The sequence below is a fragment of the Melitaea cinxia genome, chromosome 1, assembly GCF_905220565.1.
Source record: "Melitaea cinxia chromosome 1, ilMelCinx1.1, whole genome shotgun sequence".
NCBI classification, from domain to species: domain Eukaryota; kingdom Metazoa; phylum Arthropoda; class Insecta; order Lepidoptera; family Nymphalidae; genus Melitaea; species Melitaea cinxia.
Genome location: NC_059394.1, coordinates 1,260,845 through 1,285,549, shown reverse-complemented (window position 1 = coordinate 1,285,549; position 24,705 = coordinate 1,260,845). Strand labels below are relative to the sequence as shown.

Below are 24,705 nucleotides of genomic sequence, written 5' to 3'. Positions count from 1 at the left end.
TACATATTTATATAATGTTAGCAACACTAATCTTTAGCTTTCATGTAATCATAATACAGATAAATATGTCAATTAAGCCAAATTAGGAATGGTAGCATTAATATCACTCAAGATAATTAAAGAATTGAACACATTGAACTAACGAGAATATCAAAAGTAGAATAAAAAAGTTTATTTTAATACAGTACCAAAATCAGTTAATTTATTTATATGGCAACTCAAATCTTCAAATTAACTTTCGTAATAAAAAATTCATCAAGCAAGAACCAAAAAATAAAAAAATTATAAATCGTTTAAAACAATAACAACTATATAATATCACAAAATATATTGTAATTAGTTATATTTCTAAAACAATCATTCTCGAGCATTTATTTGTAACAAAAGATTGAAATATTTTTATGTAAATAAGGAAAGCCATTAAATTAAATTTAAGCCCTTTGTTTGAAAAAAAATGCCTTCCATTTTATAATTTGCAGACACTACATTTAATTGTAATTATTCTCTCATTCACATATTAAAAACGAATCTAGCGGTGGTTTCTCAACTCTACAACATTCACATAGTTAACATTACAGCATTATTTGACTTCAAGGTTTCTTACCAGGGCTCTTTTTTGATTTTTTAGGTTTTTTAGACTTTTTGGGAGGCTTCTTGATTAGTTCTGCGTTTTCAGGAGGAATTTCTTGCCAGGCTTCAAAAGTTGGTTGGGGTAAGTCCACGCAGTCTACCAGAGGATTTGTAGCGCTGAGTGCTTCCATTACTCTAGGTTGAGCTTGGTCAAGTAAGTCTTCGTTGGCACAAATCACGCCAGCCAGGGTTGTTTTGCGTATTTCCTCTAATTGTTCTGAAAATGATTATTTTGTATAGAGTACATTTTTAAATGCATTAAATTTATTCACTGTATTAAAAAGGGGGAGAAGTGTTATTTTGTGATAAAATATGATGAGGTTATCCTAGGAACACCAAATTCACAGCAGGCATATGACAGCTTAATTTTTTTTACAAATGGTAGAAGGTGTTTGATCATTTCTTACAGAATGCTTATTGGTTAAAGAAATTATGACGCAATGTGATAAAAGAGATGTAAAGGAGAAAAAATGAAAAATTATTACTTAAAACAGGAATTATCTAATTCCAGTATTATAACAGTTTAAACAGGTCATTAAGTATCTTACCTAGAGTAAATGCGACGGTTGCATCAGAGGTTTCATACCAAAATCTGTCTCCGATTTTTAGCCTTAGGAACTGATCAGCGACTAGGCAAGTTAGGGTGGGGCCTAGGAGTCGTCCCTTGGGATCCTCCGCTAGGGCTCCAGTGTAAAGATCTATGTCATCTACATTTCTGAAATATGTACAAATACGTTAATATTTCTATCTTAAGGATATCATATATTTAAGCTCTTAACTAACACCAAAACTGATACAATATTCTGACACAACAACAACTGCACAAGTTGCCGTTAAGGCTATCTGACATATAACGGTATCCAACAGATAGAATGGTAAATTTTTCTCTTTTTAACCGACTTCCAAAAAAGGAGGAGGTTCTCAATTCGACTGTATTTTTTTTTATTTTTTTTTATGAATGTTACAGATGAATGAATGTTACATACTTTTGACCGGGTAGACCGATTTCGACAAATTTTGTTTTAATCAAAATTTGAGATCTAACAACTACTTTTCGAGTTATATCTAATAATGCGTTTTTACTTGACGCTTTTTTTGTCGACCTACGTTGTATTATACCGCATAACTTTCTACTGGATGTACCGATTTTGATAATTCTTTTTTTTGTTGGAAAGGGGATATCCCTAGTTTGGTACAGTGATAAGGAAACCAGGATCTGATGATGGGATCACAGAGGAATCGAGGGAAACTCTCGAAAATCCGTAATAACTTTTTACTGGGTGTACCGATTTTGATAATTTTTAATTTAATCGAAAGCTGGTGTTAATCATGTGGTCACATATAAATTTTATTGAGATCTGATAACTACTTTTTGAGTAATCTTTGATAACGCGTAGTTGCTTGACTATTTTTTCGTCGATCTACGTTGTATTACTTGTCGATGTAATTGAAGTTGGTTTTTTTTTTCGTTCGCGAGCAAACACAATTATTTACCATCGAATTTTAATATATTTTTTGGACATTTCTATTTCAAATGTGTAGATTATGTATGTATGTATTTAATCTCCACGTGCATGATAAATTTTTACGACCCCAGTATAAACAGTCAAACTGACATGTATATCATAGATGTCCTCTCAAAATCATATCAAAGATGACCTTCAGGTTCAAAAACCAAAATTTTATAAATATACAGGCCGTCAAATACACGATTTTTTTAATGATAAATCGCACTGCCACTATTTATATTGTGACAATTTTTAATCGTTCATCATAATTTGATTCCGTATGTCATCTTCAATTTAATTTTATTATTAACTAGCTGACCCGGCGAACTTCGTATCGCCTAACAGACGATTCTTTAATTTTTTTTTTTTTGAATTTTTCTCTCCGTAAGAACCATCCTCGTACTTCAAGGAATATTTTAAAAAAAGAATTAGCGAAATCGGTCCAACCGTTCTCGAGTTTTGCGCTTAGCAACACATTCAGCGACTCATTTTTATATTATAGATATTGAAAAAAAAAAAATTCAAACTCACTTGTATATCTTGGAAATCCTGCTCAAAGATAAGTCATCGAAGACCGGCGTCAGATCGTCGAAGGACGCGGGCCGCTCGAAGCCGCAGTGCTGCCTCCAGGCGGGGTAGGGCGGCAGGCCGTGGTCGCGGCCGCGCTGGATGTTCAGCGACACGAGGTCGAGCCCGCACGGCGCGGCGCGGCCGGGCGCCGACCCGTCGGCGGGCGGCGGGCGCTCGAACAGGTGCTCTGTGAGCTGCAAGATTCCAGGTGGTGTAAAGTTAGTATAACTTAAACTTCAGCCTGTAATATCCCACTACTAGGAATAGGCCTCTTTCCCCACTTAGGAGAAGGATCAGAGCTTAATCCACCACTCTGCTCCAATGCGGGTTGGCGGATAGTATAACTTATTTGATGCTATTGAGGTAGGCCACGGTAAGAAATGTCCAGCTCAAAATTTGGTGCGGCCCGTCTTGGGAAGCATCTCAATCTTACAGAAGATCACAACTGAATACTGATGGATTTGTGTTCCTGTGGTGAGTAAGGTGGTCAGAACTCCTGGTCGGAGGCAAGGTTGGTAACGCGCTTGCGATGTTCTTTGGACGCGGACAGTACCAGGAGTATTATTTATGTGTTCTTGTAGGGTTATGGTTACTTTCCCAGTCGGGCTGCTCAAAATTTTGAGTAATATATTTCATACCAGCAGGTATATATATTCTGTAAATAACAATTTCGATATCGAGCTTCACCTTAGTGACAGCGCTCACTTCGAAAGCGAACTCACTTCACCTTGGTTTGGAATTCTGTAAACTTTCCGTACGCACAAGCGATGTGAAGTGAGTGTCGAATCGAAGAGCGGCAATTTGGAGCTGTGTTTATTTTATCGATATTCTTTTCTTATGACTTTATTTTAGAATATGTGCATGAAGTCAAGTGTCGAATCAAGTCTCGAATTGTGATGTGTGAAGCGGTAAATCCCCTTACAGAATACCGAATTCATACTATTAAATGTCAACGTTCTCACGCAACAGGGTTCGACTCGTCGCCGCACTCACAAGTGTGGCGCTACGGGACTGTCGAGTTTTAATGAATACGAATTTGATATCTCACCGCGGATTCCGCTGTCGAGACACGAAAATGTTCTTACAGAATAGCACTACAGGGCTTATCTCAATTAAATATAAAGTATGCAGTAATTAAAATACTCACTTCAGACGTGATGTGAGGATCGACGGTGTGGACTCGTGTATCCATTGCTGACTTCATAGCGAACCTGGGCCCTTTATCTACATTGTACAGCGCGAAAGGGTTGAAGAGCATTTCGTGCAAATGGGTGTAGCTGACTGTTCCGTTGTTGGAGTCTACGTTGTGGATCAGACCCTGGACAGAGATTAATACTTATAATATTTAATATTTGAAATACTAAAATAGAAAATATGGCAACATTTTACAAAATGTCCTGTATTAATAGCTGTTATTGAAATAAGTTTTAACTTTTGGGTAATTTATTTTTTCAAAATAATAGTCTGATAACACATTCATTATACTCATACAGCCTAACATAATAAATATTAATAAAGAAATAATTATGAGTTACCAAAATTAAAACACACACACACACACACACACACACACACATACATACACACACACACACACACACACACATATATCTTAGGTATCTTATATTATATACTAATAATAAATGGAGAGTTATTTGGTCTCCGGTTTCTTTGTTCGGTTATACTGCGAAAACTATTGAACCGATTGGAATAATACTTATAACATAAGATGCAGCGTGTTTCGAAGAAGGTTTTGTTATATTATATATTGGTGATTACTTAACGTGTAAAAAAAATGGACGGACAGATATCGCTAGTATATATATAAATAACTATTGAAATAAAAATTTAAAAGTTTCCTACGCAATAAATCCGCTTTGTACCGAAAATAATTCTCATCGAGAAACCCAGAAACTCTTAAAACTGCTAGATCGATTTTTTCCAAAAAATAACTAGTAACCACCGAAGTTAAACTCGCATTAAATAAAAGAAAATACATCAAAATCATCAACTTTCTCATCAGTAATGAAAAAAATCACGTACCGGTAGCAGTGTGTGTGCGAATCTAAAAGCTGCTGCCGAGAAGTGGTTAGCGATTGAAGGGTCCACCTTGGGATCGTATGCATCTGAATAACCGTCAGTCTGCAGCGTCAGGTTCAGGGCAAACATCACGTCTTGACCTGAGAAAAATTTAGTAAAGCTTAAGAAGTAGGCTTGCAAAGCACCTTTGAATCGTTAATTAAAAATTAATATTTTATTTATTTATTAATACTTTATTGCACAATACATTATAGAATTGTAGAAAAGGCGGGCTTAATGCTAAAAGCATTCTCTACCAGCCAACCTTAGGACGTACAAGAGCAAAGGTTTGTAGGTGTCCAAAATCGGGTATTAGTAAAATTCAGATAAAGAAGAAAAAAAGGGAGGAAATATGGAGTAACGTTAGTGGCTTAGTATATACATGAGCAAATAATTCATATATAAATACCATAAAAATACAAACATACATAAACAGATACAAACTTGCATACATACATACACATATACAAACATACATACAATAATTATTGAAGTCAAACTTCTTTACGCACGCTTGACTTTGGGAGTAAGCGAACAGAGCAAGAGATGGAGAGATGTGCGAGCAAAAATTTTCTTTATCTGTATCTCTCATAGCCAGTTACGTTTCGTACATCTAAGACACAGTGCAGGCCTATTGCTAAAGAAGTTTTTTTTTTATGTCACTAGGTCGGCAAACAAGCGTACGGCTCACCTGATGGTAAGCGATTACCGTAGCTTATAGACGCCTGCAACACCAGAAGCATCGCAAGCGCGTTGCCGACCCAATCCCCAACCCCCCAGGAGCTCTGGTCACCTTACTCACCAACGGAACACAATACTGCTTGAAAGCAGTATTATTTAGCTGTGGTCTTCTGTAAGGTCGAGGTACTACCCCAGTCGGGCTGCTCCATATTTTGAGCAGGATATTCCTGCTGTGCCCTACCTCAGTTTAAAATTAGTTCAGTCGTGTGGCCAAAAGCACACTCGTTTTTTTTAAGTACTTCCTTGTTGATAATATAAAAACTAAGAGCAGAAAAGGAAATCCTTTAATTAAAACAAATCAAATAACTAACACAGATCATTTGTTTACCGAGGATCAAAGGCAGAAATTCAGAGTAAGTGATGTGTTGCATCTGAGCTCCCACTATCCGCCTCGACTCCTGGAACACCTTCTCGTCGTCCCAGTGTGGGTTCAGTTCCTGCAAGATGACAGCTAGCCGGTTGTGTTGACGCGCCCAGATCAGATGCATTGTGGTCAAATGGAGATTTTCATTTGCTCGATCGTCACCTGAATAAAGTAATTAAAAATATGGATAAATTTAAGCAAGGCGTCAAAAGCACTATCATCGTTTTATATATAAAAATTATATTTGTTTTAATTGATTAATTATAATTAAAGTAAAGCTACCACCGATTCGGAATGTAGATTCTGCAAAGAAGAATCGGCAAGAAACTCCGCAGTTACTCTTTGAAAAACTGTGTTGAATTATAAAAATATTTACAGAGCTACAGATTACTAATCGCTTTGTGCTTTATTAAAATAAAATCAATAAAAAGCAAAACAAGTAAGAGCCCATTGAATATCTACATCCATAAAATGTTGAAGTAATGTTGAAGGTCAAATGTTACTCGTTACGGCTTATTACCCGTGCCGATAACAACGCTCGACGTGTTTGTTAGATGTGTAAAATGATTACCATTTAAGGTTCTCTAATTGTAAGCCATTCTAAGTAACGCTTAGATTTACTGGTAAATGAATTCCTTAATGCGCGTAGCTGAACAAACACTTCACTCATCACTTCAGCCTATCGCAGTCCACTGCTGGACATAGGCCTCCACAAGTTTGCGCCAAAAATGGCGTGAACTCATGTATTTTGCCCATAGTAACCACGCTGGGCAGGCGGGTTGGTGACCGCAGGGCTGGCTTTGTCGCACCGAAGACGCACTTAACCGATTTTCATTCAATCGTTTCATATTTACTCGTAGATTTACGAGTGCGAGTGAACACTCGAAAATGAAAAAAAAAAAAGATGTTAATTGACATCAACACTCGAAATTTTAGTCAGTTATTTGCTCATTACGAGGGATAAATCAAAAATTACTCGTTGGATGTCGATCAAATTTAAATGGGACCTTACCACCAGCACCAGCTAAAAAATAAATCATCAAAATCGATATATACAGTAAAAAGTTGTGAAGTAAAACAGATAAAAAATAAAGTTGCAGTGAGAACTTCCCTTTTTTTAAGTCGCTTAAAAATTTGATATATTTATTTAAAATTCTGAAACATTAAGTGTTACCTGATTCAAAACAATAACGTCCCTTGGCATTCATCTCAACAGTGTTACAACCGTCGTTAGGGTCCATGGATGGAGGTAAAAGTTCCCAAGGTCCGACCTTCAACATCCGCAGCTGACCCTCCAGACCAGCTCGCAGTTGCTTCATCTTGGTATCCGCGGGACTGTATACTGTAGAACCGTCCAGGAAAGCTGTAGCTTGATTTAGCTGTTCCCGTGGTCCTGGAATATTCATTCTAATTAGAGTGCATAATCATTAATTCTGGAGTTATTAACACGACACGATGGCACAGCTCTGGAAGGCGGTTGCGGGTTCGATCCCCGCTCATGTAAAAATTTGTATAGCTTAAGCAAATGTTTTCCCTGGGCCTTTGTGCATGTGTGTATTCCTTAACTCCCAACATAGGAGTAAATCCCCGTAGGAGTCATTGAATGTCAGGCGTTTCTTTATTTTAAGGAAAATATCCCTAAAATTATATTATTTGGGAACTACTTATTTGGGATTTACTAAGCTGGAGCCAACTCGTATGTTTGGGATAAACGTCCCTCATATTTTAGTCTTAGATTAAAGTGTTTTGATCATTTTATTCCCCGTGTGGCTACGGTATTAAAGAATATAGCCACTCCCTCTCTTCCTGTGGGTGTCGTAAGAGGCGACTAAGAGATAACACAGTTCCACTACCACCTTGGAACTTATAAAGCCGACCGATGGCCATCCAACTGCTGGCTTTGAAATAGACAGGCTGAAGACGGGCAGCAGCGTCTTCGGTGCGACAAAGCCAGCCCTGCGGTCACCAACCCGCCTGCCCAGCGTAGTGACTATGGGCAACACACATGAGTTCACGCCATTTTTGGCACGAACTTGTGAAGGCCTATGTCCAGCAGTGGACTGAAATAGGCTGGAATGATGATGATCATATTATTATTTAATTTTTACTTCAAATTGTACCGTGTTGATGATATTTTTTTGAGTTTTGTACGAATAATGATACTGACCAAAATGGCAAGTGGGTGCGGAAGCAGATCTCACAAACTCCATGCAAGTCACATTGTAGTCTTGATAAAACGGGTCCTCGACATCCAACTGGACGGGGAAACACTCCGGGTGCACCGCGCCCTCTGCACTACAGCAGGATATTGAGCTGCTGTTTGCACCTGGGAACATAATAATGCATACACATCATTACATAGTATAAAACAGTCGCTTCCCGCTGTCTGGATGCATAAATCTTTAAAACTACGCAACGGATTTTGATGCGGTTTTCTTAATTAACTGTAAATAGAGTGATTCCAGATGAATGTAGGAACACGGATAGTTTTTGCAACCGTAGGAAGCCGGGGCAGGTCGCTACCGCTAGTATTAGACTAAAATTAGAAATGATTCGGAAAAGTATTAGGGTTGGATTTTTCCAGATCAAATTTTGTAATTTGCTTGCTTACAGCACTAACTACTTACCCATTTTTATAAGAGAAGGACAAAAATCGATCTATTTTTTAGTTTTATATTATACTTAGTTATCCCATTTCATAAATTGTGACGTTTCTTTGGAAAGACTATGAGTCGAGTATTATTATTATTATTAAACATGTGCATTACAGATAACATATATTTATATATAAGACATAGAAAATACGATTATAATACATTTATTATGGGACGAATGACAATGACAAGAAAACAAAGTACAAATCATACTTACTACTTTGCATAATATACTCTTAATATATTATACGTACGTTTTACAAAAAATTCGCGAAATGAGTATGAAATTTCGCACATGTATAGTTTATATGGAGGTGTGCAGAATGCTAATATTTTTTTAAAAAATATGCATAGAAATAAATTAAATCAATTAAAAAAACATTATACACACCACCATGTATTTGAGACATACACGCATATAATATACTCTATTATTTATTATTTTAGAAGTATAGTCTGACAACAGAATCTTAATAATGTAACGCCTGCCTATTATTAATTATCAAGATTACGCACTGGTAACAGATGACTATGCTTTTTTAAGGCGTTTTTTGTTCTACTATATTTGATTTTTTTTTCTCTAGTCCTTTAAAGAATACTCTAGTCATTTAAAAATACAGGAATTAAAATGTACACATATCAACCTTTGCTTAGAGCTGTAGCGGTGATGTCATGGTCTATGAACTGACCCCACACGGCCAGCATCACGGTGAAGGAAGAGTCATGGTCGTAGCTCGGCCGGTGAACCGTGACGCTGACGTCTCTAGCGCTTGGCAGATCTGTTCCATCGACAGATCGACGTGGCGAGCTGATTCCTATACAAATTGGAAGAAATGTTATCGTAATTCATAAATATAATGAATGTAATAAAATGAAATGCTCCTGGGGGGGGGGGGGGATGTAATGCTCCTGGGGGGGATTGGGGATTGGGTCGGCAATGCGCTTGCAATGCTTCTGGTGTTGCAGCCGTCTATAAGCTACGGTAATCTCTTACCATCAGGTGAGCCGTACGCTTGTTTGCCGACCTGGTGATATAAAAAAAAATGTAAGTTGAGGCGAGCACAGCAGGCAATATCTTATTAATGATGGAGTATCTCAACCTTACATAGTAAATTCTCTAACGCGCTTATGGTGTTGTAGTTATTGCAGGCCTTCATAAGTCACCCCGTTTCGTTTGCCGTTTTAGTGATATAAAAATACCTAGTCGTAAGTTATTTTAAACTAAACTTTGCCTAGGACGTTTATAGGCTGTTTTAGCAAGTCGGTTTTTGAAGTAATACTTCTTCACGCACACTTGACTTGGGGAGTAAGCTGGTGAATGTGTGAGAGCGTTACGAAAAGTAGGATGCACACATTTTCCTTGTCTCTTTCTCTCATAGCCAGTTACGTTTCATATACCTAAGTGAGAGTGCAGGACTATTGTGCTGGCTTATTGTTAAAGAAGTTTTACTTCTGTCGTGTGGTCTAATGCATACTCGCTTTTTTAACCGACTTCCAAAAAAGGAGGAGGTTCTTAATTCGACTGTTTTTTTTTTTAAATGTATGTTACTTCAGAACTTTTGACTGGGTGGACCGATTTCGACAAAAAAAAATTTTAATCGAAAGGTGGTGTGTGTCATTTAGTCCCATTTAAATTTATTTGAGATCTAACAACTAATTTTCAAGTTATATCTAATCATGCGTTTTTACTTGACGCTTTTTTCGTCGACCTACGTTGTATTATAACGCATAACTTTTTATTGGATGTACCGATTTTGATAATTCTTTTTTTGTTGGAAAGGAGATATCCCGTTCCCGTAGTTTGGTACCATGATAAGGAAACCAGGATCTGATGATGGGATCCCAGAGAAATCTTTTTTTTTTTATGTCACTAGGTCGGCAAACAAGCGTACGGCTCACCTGATGGTAAGCGACTACCGCAGCCTATAGACACTTGCAACACCAGAAGCATCGCAAGCGCGTTGCCGACCCAATTCCCAATCCCCCAGGAGCTCTGGTTACCTTACTCACCAACAGGAACACAATACTGCTTATAGAAAACTAGGATTTGATGATAAGATCCCAGAAAAATTAAGGAAAACTCTCGAAAATCCGCATAACTTTTTACTGGGTGTACCGATTTTGATAATTTTTTAGCTGATGTTTATCATGTGGTCACATTTAAATTTTATCGAGATCTGATGACTACTTTTTGAGTAATCTTTGATAACGCGTAGTTTCTTGACTAATTTTTCGTCGATTTACGTTGTATTACTTGTCGATGTAATTGATGTCGGTTTGGTTTTCGTTTGCGAGTAAATACAATTATTTACTTTACACTAATGCTAGCTTTATGTGTACAAAAATAAAATACAATTAAACTTCGTGTCAAAACATTAGTTATTCTTTCTATCTTACCTTTTTAGTCTAGCAGTCGTATTTTATAGTCCAATTTATTTATTTAATACCTATTTCGTAAGAATAATAAGTGTTGCTAAGAATTTTATAACAGGCATTCTTAAAAAACAAATATAAACTTACCATCGCCATAAACTGCTGGTAATACTCTCCTGAAGGGTGTATTGGACACTCCCCACGTGAGGGGATTATCCAGGTTATTGCAGGTTCCATCTTGGGTTCTATACTTCGAGATCACACAAGGAGTTGTGGGCGGGCGGCAATACGCTGGCTCGTCAAAGGAACTGTTAGTATGTGGACCCAATCCTACGCCAGTTGCGACCAACGTCTTGTCTGTTCTGTAAGACGAATAAAAATTATGATTACTATATTAATTATTTGTGATTATAAGTATAACATGGTATCAAACTATTTGAAAAGTTGATCTACTGTATTATACGAATGACGAAACCCGGAAAGCATAATCAATAATTCAGCTTTTTAGGCGTTTCCAAATGAAACAGTCGTTAAGATTTTTGTAAAGTACCTAAACACACCATTTTTGATGGATTCGCTGTCGACATTTTCTTTAGTATTTTCGTAATTGTATGATGATGTATGAAATAATTTATTACGTTATAGCATTATGTGAAAATGAAAATACTTATTATACTATTAAAACCTACTGTAGAAAAGTAGAACATAAATATACTTATACCACCACGCCTTCTGTATTTATACTACGAGCTAGGATATTGTTTACTTTTCATTCCAAAATTCAGTAAGAGGGCGAGTATGTTGTAATTAGCTAACGCAAAGTTCGACTTTATTTACTTTTTTTTTGAGTAAGAAACTACTGACTAGTTAAGACTAGTTTAGAAATTACAGACATCATAACACTTATTATAAGGTTCAAATAACCCGGAAAATACAGTCTACTGTGGCCTAATATTACACACGATCAAGCCTAATAACATGAATGTCAATCGCGAACAAAGTTGCTGGTACTACACATCTATTAAAGAATAAAAATTTTAACAACAAATACCTAATGCTGGGTATATTTTCGTCTAGTATTAAATATCGCAAAGCCAGTATTAGGATCTTGTGTCAGGTCGGTGAAGTGTGAAGCCAAAGTAGGTTGTATTAAGTTACGCGGTTAAGCCATTGCCACAAGATAAAACGCAATTGTTAAATACTTGTCGTATGATATTGTTATATGACAATATTAGTGCTCTCGAGGTCAATACAGTATTTAGGATAAAATATTATGACATTTAAAATTAGTGTGGTAAGTTCAAAAGCGAGTAAAGTTGTTTATTTCGAATGTTTCCTTTATCTGTGATATTATTATTTTACAACTTCGAAAAAAGAATCTATCTATCTATATAAATAAAAATTAATGTTGCTAAGCGCATAACTCGAGAATGGCTCGACCAATTCGGCCAATTTTTTTATGTTCCTTAAGGCCACGAAAGATTTTAAAATAAAAATAAAAACTAAATTAAAAAAAAATGCTATTAACTTTTGGCAGAACGAAGTCTGTCCGGGCAGTTTGATAATAATTTTTAATGAATATTATTCTTGTGTAGAATTATTCCGACAGTCTACAAAATAGGGAAACTTTTAGATAAAAGCCTGTTTCCTAAAATAAGGAGAACAATAGAATTGAAAACGCCACGTTTCTTACTGAGCGTTGGGGAGTTGACCCCGCAAACGTTGTTCTGCCATATATGTATGTTTGCCATGTATTAACCCTCTAAATCCCCCCTTATAACTAAAGCGTATGAAAAATAGATGTTGACCTACTCGATATGCACACAAAATTTCATAAAAATCGGTCCAGACGTTTCGAAAGAGTATGGTAAACTAACATTGTAACACGAGAATTTTATATATAAAGATTCAGTCAGATTTTCTGCCGCAATTATCGATTTCCATCGCGCAGTTTTCTTCTGGTATACAAACAAAGACAAAGCTTAGCTTGAAAAGTGCACTGTACTGAACTAAAATTACTTGCTGATGTCTCCTTTTGGGAAAATGTCTCCTCACCGCTCGACCAAGTAATCGAAATAGTGCAAAATTTTTTTTTTTTTTTATATTCATTCCTATGGTATCACTTGTAAATATGTTTAATTGAACGCTGTGCAATGGTTTTATATTAGTCACTGCTTACTGTACAAGCTCTAGTTTTTTTATGTAGCAACCGTATGTGAAAACTTTTAAATGGTGTATTTTTATTTTCTTTTTTATGTAATTAGCTTTAAACTAAGTCTCTGTACACTGTCTGTTTTCCAAATAAATCAAAATAAAAAAAAAATAAAAAATAAAGTATAAGGTTAAAAAAATAATGCCAAAATCTTACGACTAAACAGCGCTGATTACTCATCATTATGATACATCATACAGTTTGTTGACTATACGGTAATACTCTATACGTTTTGTTATGATACGTATTATTATTTATTTACATCTACCTATACGTATGTTGAAATCGATGAAACCGAACAACACAATAAAATGTGTTTGTAAACGTGACGACATTTTTAAATTATGTCACATTCTCGAACAGTCTATGAACATTCTGTTAGGCGAAAGACTTTTTCTATTATTAATTGATTTTTTTATATTTTTAAGTGGGGGCTTAAAGAAAATATATTATTATTTTTCCCCTACATTCAGAAGTTTAATTTTTGTTAAGTTTAATTTGAAAAAAATCAAACATTAAAGATATTAATATACTATCCTAATAAAATTATCCGAATTAACATCTCTGATGCTAACACGGATTTGACCTGATATCAATGTTTCTCTGTGTAATGATTTTCTGTTGTTTGTCATAATGAAAAAATAAATATGTTGAACGGAAACCACACCTAATTATATGACGTATACTAATGATATATATATTAAAGTAATTAAAAATTATAGTCCTATTGAAATTTTTATTACACGAATTTGAATAATAGTTCAAGATACAAGAAATAACAAAGTCCTACTTGGCTTTTATTTTAATACTCAAGACCCTGTTTTTTTCATTGTAATATATTAATAAATTATTTATATTTTTATAATAAATGTTAATAAATACATGCTATCGATTTTTATTTACTCTCCGATCGACCGTTTTTCCTTGTTTTAATGTAAACAACATACAATTTTTGCTCTATCATCGCTATGTACTAGTTTATCTCTATATCTAAATGAATAAAAATAAGCTCGAGATCGGCTGAACTAATTCGACAATTTTTTGCTTCGCCATTTTCGTTTCGTATATTCGTTATATATCGATGTTTTTTATATTTTGTATCATTCATTTTCATATCATTTTCATTCATAATTTCAGTTTCAAACCTTGCTCTGATAATAATTCGGAAGTTATGCGCGTACACTTCGACGATTGTTATTTATATTTATGTTCAAATGTTTTTATAGTTTTCTATGTTTTGTATGGAAAATTACCTTGTGTATGTATTTCTAGCGTCGACTGATGTTTATATTTATGCACTTAAAACTACATAATACCTATAATCTATATATATATAAAACTTAATCCCTAAATGCTAACGCAAAGTTCGTTCAGAACCGATTCGGATACTTTTTTAAACTTTACTTATTTTATTTACTTTGTAGAAAGTTTTAAGGAATGATACATTGGAAAAATTGAAAAATCTGTGTCACATTTAAATTTATTTGAGATCTAACAAGTACTTTTCGAGTTATGTCTAATAATGCGTTTTTACTCGATTATTTTTTCGGCGACTTACGTTTTATTATACCGCATAACTTTTTACTGGGGGTACCGATTTGGATGATTTTTAATTTCGAGATCGAGATCCGATTACAACTTTTTGCGTAATCTTTGATAACGCACATTTACTTGACTATTTTTACGTCAACTTACGTTGTATTACTTGTCGATGTAATTGAAGTCGGTTTTTTTCTTCGTTTGCGAGCAAACACAATTATTTAAGCACCCTTTCAAATATATTATATTAATACGCTAAGGTTAAAATCTTTGGCTCCCTTTTTAGAAAGAACCTCACAAATACTCCACATAAATTATATATCATTTTATAGATCATTGCTTGCTCTACCGACATCCACAACTAAAAAATTTATTATTACTTTTAATTTTGTAAATTAATTAATTATTAACATTATATGACAGCTTTAATTATGAAACGTCGTTTAATTGTGAAATCAACTCACGTATAAATACTTTTTTGTAATTTTTTAAAGTGGTAATTCCCACGGGCTTAGTTAGTTAATAATATTATTACAGTAACATGAAATAAACAATATATCAAGGCGTCCCCTTCTCGTCGTATGAAATATTGGTCTAAAAGTCGCATTAAGTAGTTAATCGTTAATAAAACACAATTGAACCAATACTCACCGGCCTAGACAACGTTCAATATCAATTGACGAATGCCTCGACACAATTCGTATGAAAATAACCGGAAATTATCACGTGACTGGTCGTTACATTAAAATGTTTGCGCTTAAACTAAAAAAAAAAAACTGCGTGTGTACAAATTACACATGTCAGAAGTGAAACTTCCTTGGCAAACTAATTTTTAAGTTTCGTTTATAACAAGTCTAAAGCTTTAGATTTCCGTTCCAGCGCCATCGACAAAAACGTTGCCGTTTCATCAAAACGTTGCCGTTTCATCCGTAAACATTATCCCCTCATGCGCCTAAAGACGTTTCACTTCAAGAAACGACTCAATTTACATCGACATGTATCCGCTCGTGACCCTGGTTGGTGACCATGGAGGCCGCCCGAGTCCTCACGATAGATGGCGTTAACAAAAACGTAGCGAGGTCATTTCGTTCAGTAGATTTTACTCCTCATATTTTTTTTATACACGGGCCCTTATACGAAAATCGATTTTTAAGGAGTCCAATCCAACTCCAATCAACTCCAATATAGGCGTATTGAGTCATCGAATCAACCGAGCTGATGTGATTCGATCGATTGATTTCAAAAAAGGAAGTCGGTTAAAAATTCAAAGTCGACCGACAGTTACTGGTGTGCGTATGTTAAAAAAAAGTTCGACCTAATCTGGTTTCGCCGATTATATGTATTTAAAATTATACACCATTTTATTATCAATTTTGTGCTAAAACACCTGTTTTTAGATAGATTTTAGACATTTAAGTTCGCTATTGAAAGTTTGAAAAAAAGAGGGTGGGACACGTTTGCCATTTATTACTTTTGGGGTTGCATCGGTCTACTGGCTACGGCTAGGCAATCGCTTACCATCAGATGAGCCGTATTGCTTTATCACCCCTCTAGTCGTATATAAAAAAGTAGTCAATAGAAACTATAAAATCGCTGCATAAATCAGGTTTGTGGGTTCTACGCTGGGGCTGTACGCTTATTTGTCGACATAGTCGAATAAAAAAAAGAAAAAAAAAGAGATTTTTATGTCGTATTGACATTAATTAAAACTAAAATAAAATTTGCTGTGTGGTTACGATATTAAAGAATATAGCCACCCCCTCTCTTCCCGGGGGTTTTGTAAGAGACGACAAAGGGATAATACAGTTCCACTACCATCTTGGAATTTAAAAAACCGACCGATGGCGGGATAACCATCCAACTGCTGGCTTTGAAATACACAGGCCGATGACGGGCAGCAGCGTCTTCGGTGCGACAAAGCCAGCCCCGCGGTCACCAACCCGCCTGCCAAGCGTGGTGACTATGGGCAAAGACATGAGTTCACGCCATTTTTGGCGCGAACTTGTGAATTCCTTTGTCCAGCAGCAAGGCTAAAGTGATTGACATTAATAAATATTATGTACTAGCTGCCCGGACAGACCGGATGGATGTTCTAGACATGTTTGTCAAAAGTTAATAGTAAAAATTAAAAATTAAAAATTTTTTTGTGTTAAAAGCTTCCATGGGACTTAAGAACTATACAAAAAAAAAAAAACAAATTAGACGAATTGGTCGAGCCACTCTCGAGTTATGCGCTTAGCAACATTCATTTTTATTTATTATCTTATAGGCTTATCATTTTTTTTTTTAGTTTTACTAATTGATAAAGCCTTGACATTCTATCTTCTATCTAATCCGATCTTAATTATTCTAGATTAGAATCAGAATATCATTTTAAGAAATTTAAAAAGTAATTAAAAACAGAGGTTATTTACATAAATATCCAATCTGTATCAATTTAAACGTAAGAATAGCGATAAGTATTAAAAATATGAAGTACCTAGATATTTGTTTCTGTAATAATAATAATCGGTAAAAATAATATTTTATTTAAATAATTGACTATGAATAGATTATTACCACAAAATAAAAAATAGTGTGCTTTAGACCACGACTAAAGTAAATTTTTTCTATCTCCACTATACGAAACGTAACTCTCTTTATTTCTATCTTCACTAACCTATATGACCCTCTCAACTTCCATTAGCCTCGCCCGATCACATTTTTCATAACGCACTTGTTACGCATTCACCAGCTTACTCCCCAAATCAAGGGTCCGTAAAGAGGTTTTACTTCAAAAATATTGTTACAAATTTTTGTTTATTAATCTGAGCAAATTCGTTAGTGAATGCGTGTAATGATGCAACGTATTCCGATATTACAAAATCAATCATTTTATTGTAATAATTCAGGCGTTACGATTAAGATAAACAGAATTTTATTATTATTTTATACTTTATTGTACACCACAAATATATTACAAATAAAGCATAAAGATAGTTACAGACAGTGAAGTACAATGGGCGGACTTATGGCTAATTAGCCATTTCTTCCAGACAACCCATATTTAATTTTACATTTTGATACAGTAGTGTTAAACAATTAAATATTATAAAATTATTGCGCCAGCTCGTGGTTGCACCGGCCTAATTTCTGATCCCTAGGGAAGTCGTGATAAAAAATGGAATATGTTTTATTCTCGATTCCATATCCAGTTTTTTACGTTATTTTCATTACATTCAGTTCAATAATTTTGCGTGACTACCTCACAAACTTTTACATTAATACATATCAGATTGATTTTAACAGAGTATCATAAAGTGCAAAGGGCGGCCTTATCGATGAAAAGCAATCCCTTCCAGGCAACCCAGGGGCAGAGGAGATGGTATTGTGTCGGCGTAGGTGTACAAAATGTGACATAATATCTATAAGTAGGAATTTGACCGGCCGATTGACTGGTTCATGAATTTCGATTGGCTCCTGAGAGGTAAGGAAAAAAGGTTCACGATCGGAAGCTGCTGCTGAACAATAAAAGACTGATCGATGGAATTTTCTTCATTTATCTTAATTTTGAATGATGAATTCATGTCAAAACATTAGTGACGCTATACCAATACTAATTACCAGTTACCGATTTTATAATTTTTAAACGTTTAAAAACGTTTAAGTTTTAAATTTAACTCACTACTCTTCTCCTACGCGAAGAAAGAGCTGAATCAATAAAAAAAAAATAATAATAATAAATATCTACACAATACACACACGGTCGTCTGTTCCTAAAGTAAGCAACTTAATGCTTGTGTTACAGCCGACAGGTATAGCTACATTTGTTTTTCGATAAACATACTGACAAATAATACATATCTAATATATAAAATTCTCATGTCGCGGTGTTTGTAGTTAAACTCGTCCGAAACGGCTTAACCGATTCTCATGAATTTTTGTGTGCATATTGGGTAGATCTGAGAATCGAACAACATCTATTTTTATACCCCTAAGTTACAAGGGGTTAAGAGGGTTAACAATATATATGACAAAACAACGTTTGCTGGGTCAGCTAGTATAAATATATAAATTAATATATACATTACACCCAGACTTGGGGCGGAAATCGAACCCACAACCCTAGGAACAGAAAGCAGGGTCACTACAAACTGCGCCAACGGGCTAATCAAAAAATAAGCACTCACCCATTCACCAATACTCTTGTAGCTTCTTCAGCAGCAAACGCCGCTTCAGCCATTGGTTTAACAGTAGAAGCAGTGGCTGAAGCTCTCTGTGCCCTGGATGCGGGAGAATTACTGTCTAAAGGCTTTAACGTGCTCTCCAGTAGCTTCCGTTTCTTAAGGGCTTCTTTCCCTTTCGAAACTGCCTCTGTTATATTGTCGCTTGTTGGTGCATTGCCAATCCACGTTTTTCGAGGCGGACCTGGTAGAAAAATTTGTTTTAATTAATTTTGATTAACCAAAATTCTATTCAAGGTCTATACAAAATTGCTGTTGTATCACTAATGTATATTTTGTTACAAGATAAGGCCAATGCTGGGCAGCGGGATTCAGAAAGTATTTGACTTCAATTGGTCCAGTTATTTTAAAAGGTATAAACTGACATACCCGTATAAGTCACATTAAATTCTTCATAATTTATTCCTAAGACCGATGTGATGGCGCAACGGTCACAGCACTGATTTGTGGCTGTTGCGCTAGCGTAGTGGCATCGATCCCTGCACACGACAAACAATTGTATTGGCCATACAGATGTTTGCTGTGGTCTGGGTGCTTGTGCGATCCTTGTGGAACTCCCCGCCGTACCTCGGAGAGCACGTTAAGCCGTTGGTCCCAATTGTTATCATGTACACCTGATAGCGATTGTTTCACATAGTAGGGAATATATTCGCCAATCCGCATTGGAGCAGCGTTGTGAATTAAGCTCTGATCTTTCTTCTACATGGGGAAAGAGGTATATGCCCAGCAGTGGTATATTATCCTAAGTCTGCACGATAGAAAAGTCATATCATCAGTTTTCATTAAATACTTACCATCCAGAGGCCAATTCTTATTCAGTATTGGTTGTAGGTCTTCGGTCATGGTGAGGGTCGTCGTGAGATTGCCTGGCTCAGGGATAACAGGCTGGCTTGTTGGCTCAGTATCAGAGGACAAATTGTACGAGATGGTCACCAGCAGTGAAATTGAAAGGAAGACACTGCTGTAACATTTTTTTGTAATGAAAAATTTGAATAACGCTAAGCTTAGAGCTAAAGCTAAATCGGATTCTTTGCCAAATCATGGTGCGATTTTGCACTTTAATCATGTTTTAGTAAACAATGTGTGATATTTACCAAACAAGTTTTTTTATAATTTATTTTATTAAAATTTAATTTGTATTCGGTGACTCGAAGCTGTTTAATGTGTAGTTAAAAATCGAACAAGAGGCACGCGCGAATAGCAAGCACGCGTCTGTGATCAAGTTTTTTTAGAACAATTATTTCCGACTTTGCTCGCTTACATAAAAAACTATTTAACCAAGATTAAGATTTTTAACTACTATGGCAAGTAACTAAGTATTAAGCACGTGACTTGACAGAAAGCTGTAAATAAAAAAATTAATCTCTTTTAAAATCAAAATCAAAATCAAAAATAATTATATGCGAGTGGATTTGAAAAGCCTTTTTGAATCGTCATTTCACAAATTTAATTACATTCGTTAGTTAAATAATTATAGTTAAAACTTAACCAATCGTTTGGGATTCTTCTTCTTCTTCTGACTACTTTTGGAGTGTAATTGTATAATTTTACTAAGTACCATTGAATTCTGTTTCTGTGTGATATATGTACTCAGGTACAGCGGCTAATTAATTATTAATTTACGTTTTGGCTCTATTCATAATAAACTCCAACGGATATGAACAATAATGTATATAGGTAAGGATTTAATTAGGGTTTACGTTGCCACTACCATTGTTTCTTGGTACCAGATGAAAGCGAACTTATATTATTATTTTCCTTAATATGAAAGACGTTTTCTAAGAGAGGTCGTTGTGAGACATATGAGCAAACATAGGTCGGTTACAATTTAATTATATGTGTATATTTTATATTGATATATTATGTTAACTACGAGACTAATGGGGTTTTTTACGATCTTGCCACGAATTTTGTCCACACGTTTCCGGCTCGCGGAATTTCAATATTTTTTTTAATTTTAACATGTTGAAATAAATATAGGAAGTTTTTTATCTGTATTGTATAATATTGTTATATGTGTTAGATGATGTGTGCTTTTGAATAAATATTATTTTATAAGCTACTGTTAATAGCTCTAATAACTTGAAATACGTATAAATAATACAAACGCAAAAGATAGTAAGGACAGATGGATATTTCTCAAGATCTAGGTTTATTTTTGAATCTGTCCGAACAACAATTTGAAAACGCTTTAGGTAACTAGTAACTATAAAAAATTTGATATATTCAGAATCTCCTAAGTTCCTTTTTAAACAAGGTCAAACGGATCTTTAATTAATTATACTTGTTTATATTTTGTAATAAAGCAGATATGCCCATAAAATATTACCATCCAAAACAATTGAATAGTGGCAAATCAAACAATATGTTCACTAATTCGTATTTAAAAAGCGTTCGAAAGAGAAGGCTAGAAATGACTAATCGGTTCAAATATAATTTCCATACAAACATATGTTTTCTTTTACTCATTTGGCATTTAATGTAATTAGATGTTTAAGAAGAATTTGTTGTTCTCTTTAATCGGTTCTTAATTCGACTGTATTTTTTATGTGTGTTACCTCATAACTTTTTACTGGGCGGACCGATTTTGATCATTGTTCATAAATGGTTCATAAGGTGGTGCTTGTAATGTGTACTCATTTCAATTCAATTGACATCTGACAAGTACTTTTCGATTTATCTATAATAATTTGTATTTACTTGACTATTATTTCATCGACGAACATTGTATACCTCATATCTTTTTACCGGGTGCATCGATTTTGATAATTCTTTTTTTAATCTCAAGGTAGTGTTTGACATAGAGTCACATTTAAATTCGGTCGAGATAAGTCGAGTACTTTTTGAGTTATTTTTAATAACACCTATTTACTTGACTATGTTTTCGTCTACCTACGTTCTATTATTTGGTCGATGATTGAAGTCGGTTTTTTTCGTTAGCGAGGAATATTATTGAACTAGCGATACGTACATTAATAAAACACAGATAGCACATTGAAAGTTTCTGAGCCTCTTCTGATAGCTTCTGGATAGGCTGGATTCAAATGCGTAAGTAGGAGGGGGGACGAGTGGAGTCCTCTCCGAGCTGCCCTGAGGTCTCTGCATCTTGACCTGGAAAGAAAGAGTCGAATTAAAAAATATATATTGGAGAGTCGGTAAAATAAAATTCTTAAAATACTAGTTTTTTTTTATCACCATTTATTTAAAAGACAAAATCTAAAAGTTTTTAATTTAAGTAGGATTCAAAAGCACTTACCAAATTAGAATTATATTCGTTTTGATTAATTATTTATTGGTAAAAGTGCAGTTCCCAATGATTTGGAAAGAAAATTCTGCAAAAAAAATGTACAAGAAACTTCGCAGCTATCTTAAAAAAAACCAGAATAAATAAGCAATTATCGTACAAGAATATTTGTATAAAAACATTACATATAAATTTATTGCTTTTCTGAATATAAAGTTAATAAAGGAAAAAAAAGAATTAATTAGTACAATTAAAACATGCATTTTTTGCCCAGAGAATCGGCATAGCGATTCAACGGGGAAATGCTGCCAGCATTCTTGGCACAATTCCACGCGGACATGATTTATACCAAAACTATCTGTGAATATTTAGTTCTTAAGTTTTGAATTGTAAATATGTATAATGTTTAATAAATTATTGTTATTCAAAGCTAAATACTTGCGGCTTGAAAAAAATAATTAAAACACGTTTTATGGAATTTTGGTAAGCTCAAATCCACTTTGGACGAAGCTCTATGACGCACTCGACAGGTTTTTTTTTGAAAATATTAATTCAGAAACGGGTTTCTAGTTGTTTGTATTATATAAGTATTCTCAATTGAGATTGTCTATGGTGACATAATTATAATTGTATTTGTGTTTGCTTAGGTCGTTCATTTTCTTAAATAAAGTTTAATTAATAGTTTTTTTTAATATACAATATTAGGTTGGCAAACAAAGATAGGGCTTATCTGATGGTAAGCGATTACCATTGAGTATCGCTTCAGCCTGTAATATCCCACGGCTGGGCATAGGCCTCTTTCCCCTTGTACGAAAAGGATCAGAGCTTAATCCACCACGCTGTTCCAGTGCGGGTTGGCGGATATATTCCCTACTATGAGTAACGAACGCTATCATGTGTACATGATAATAATCGGGATCGATCGGCTAATACAAATGTTTTTCATGTGCGGGGATCGAACCCGCAACCACCAGCGCAACAGTCACAAACCAGTGCTGTCACCGTTGCGCCAACGCGTCGTCCTATGGACACCAGAAGCATCGCAAGCGTGTTGCTGACCCTACCCCCAATCCCCCCAGGAGCTCTGGTCATCTTACTCACCACAGAAACACACCACTGCTTGAAAGCAGTATTATTAAGCTGTGTCTGTAAGCTCCAGGTACTTCCCCAGTCGGGCTGCTCCAGATTTTGAACAGGTAATTTCCTGCTGTGCCCTACCTCAAATAAATTTACAAGAGTTGTTTAAGAATATAAAACTTTTTATATAACTGTACACGTGTTATAATTACATATCAACGTAAGCTTATGTCATAAATTGTAGTTATTTTTTTCAATTTATTTTTTTAAAATGCTAATATTATGCTGAAGAGTTTGTTTTGTTTAACGCGGGCAAAATCGACGGGGATAGCAAGTTTATATACATAAAAATGAATGTTGCTAAGCGCATAACTCGAGAATGGCTCGACCTAACCTTTTAATCCAAAAAAAAAAAAATAAAAAAAAATTACTATTAACTTTAGACAGAACGAAGTCTGTCCGGGCGGGCAGCTAGTATAACATAAAATACTTATCGATATGCTATGTAAATTGGCCGTTTCTATATGTTAAGTACTTGTCGTAATGAATAATGTGATGTCTCATTTACATGCCGCGGGGAAGGTCAGAGAATAAACAGGGTCTGTCCATATTTTAGATACTTATCTCATAATTCATTATTCGTATTACATAAAACAAATAATAACGTCATATTGTGCAATTTGAGAAAAGATACTCCTTTATGAGCAATGGTATTTAAATTATTTAATAATTGTGTCTGTTCTTAAACAAAAAATATAATTGACTTCAATTTACATCGAATTTTTTCTAATTTAGTGAAGACAGAAAGAGAGAGAAAGAGTTACGTTTCGTATATTACTGTAGGCCTGTAGGAGCTGTAGGCATCTAAAGTTTTACTTTAGTCGTGTGGTCCACAGCACACTCGTTTTTTTTTTTTTTTTTTTTTTTTTTCAATCTTGACTTCGTTATTATAAGGACAGTTTTTATATAAAAAAAAAAAAATAAGAATTAACGAAAAAAAATATTATACCGCGGTATGAAATTCGGTCAGTCGGTAATTATTAAAAAAATCGGTTTATTACGTTAAGATTAATTTTTTAAATCTCTCGATAGTAATTTCAAATGTGTGTAAAATATAATCTTTATGAATAAACTGATAAAGGTCTGCGGCTTTGCTTGCAGTACGTACCAAACATCTCCGAAATGGCTTGATTGATTTTTTTATGATATTATTTGTGTATATTTGGTAGTTCTGAGAATAGGTCGGAACCCACTTTTTATATCCCTAGGTGATAATAGCGTCTCTATGTGTACGGCAGAACAACGTTTGCAGGGTCAGCTAGTAATTTATACATAAAAAAAGTGTCTGGACTCATTTAGTGTTGCTAAGCGCAAAACTCGACAAACTGGACCACGGAATACGAAGTTTTTTTCTCTTTCGTGGGCGGGACCATTTGTTAATTTGTTTTATATTTTATTAACGGTTCAGTCGTTTAGGAGAAGTTATGTGAC

General features: G+C 34.9%; 1 protein-coding gene across 1 annotated transcript; it reads right to left on the bottom strand.

The window, feature by feature from the left end:
* Window positions 1-313: 313 nt before the first annotated feature.
* Window positions 314-22,013, bottom strand: LOC123654896 (peroxidase). Its single transcript, XM_045590755.1, has 13 exons — window positions 21,865-22,013; window positions 19,688-19,851; window positions 18,840-19,077; window positions 11,067-11,281; window positions 9,191-9,361; window positions 8,060-8,218; window positions 7,067-7,285; window positions 5,857-6,054; window positions 4,752-4,888; window positions 3,856-4,026; window positions 2,670-2,902; window positions 1,179-1,345; window positions 314-847 (listed from the first exon to the last, which is right to left on the bottom strand). The coding sequence occupies exons 1-13, from the start codon at window positions 21,996-21,998 to the stop codon at window positions 591-593; spliced, it is 2,463 nt and encodes an 820-aa protein (XP_045446711.1). The 5' UTR covers window positions 21,999-22,013; the 3' UTR covers window positions 314-590.
* Window positions 22,014-24,705: the final 2,692 nt, after the last annotated feature.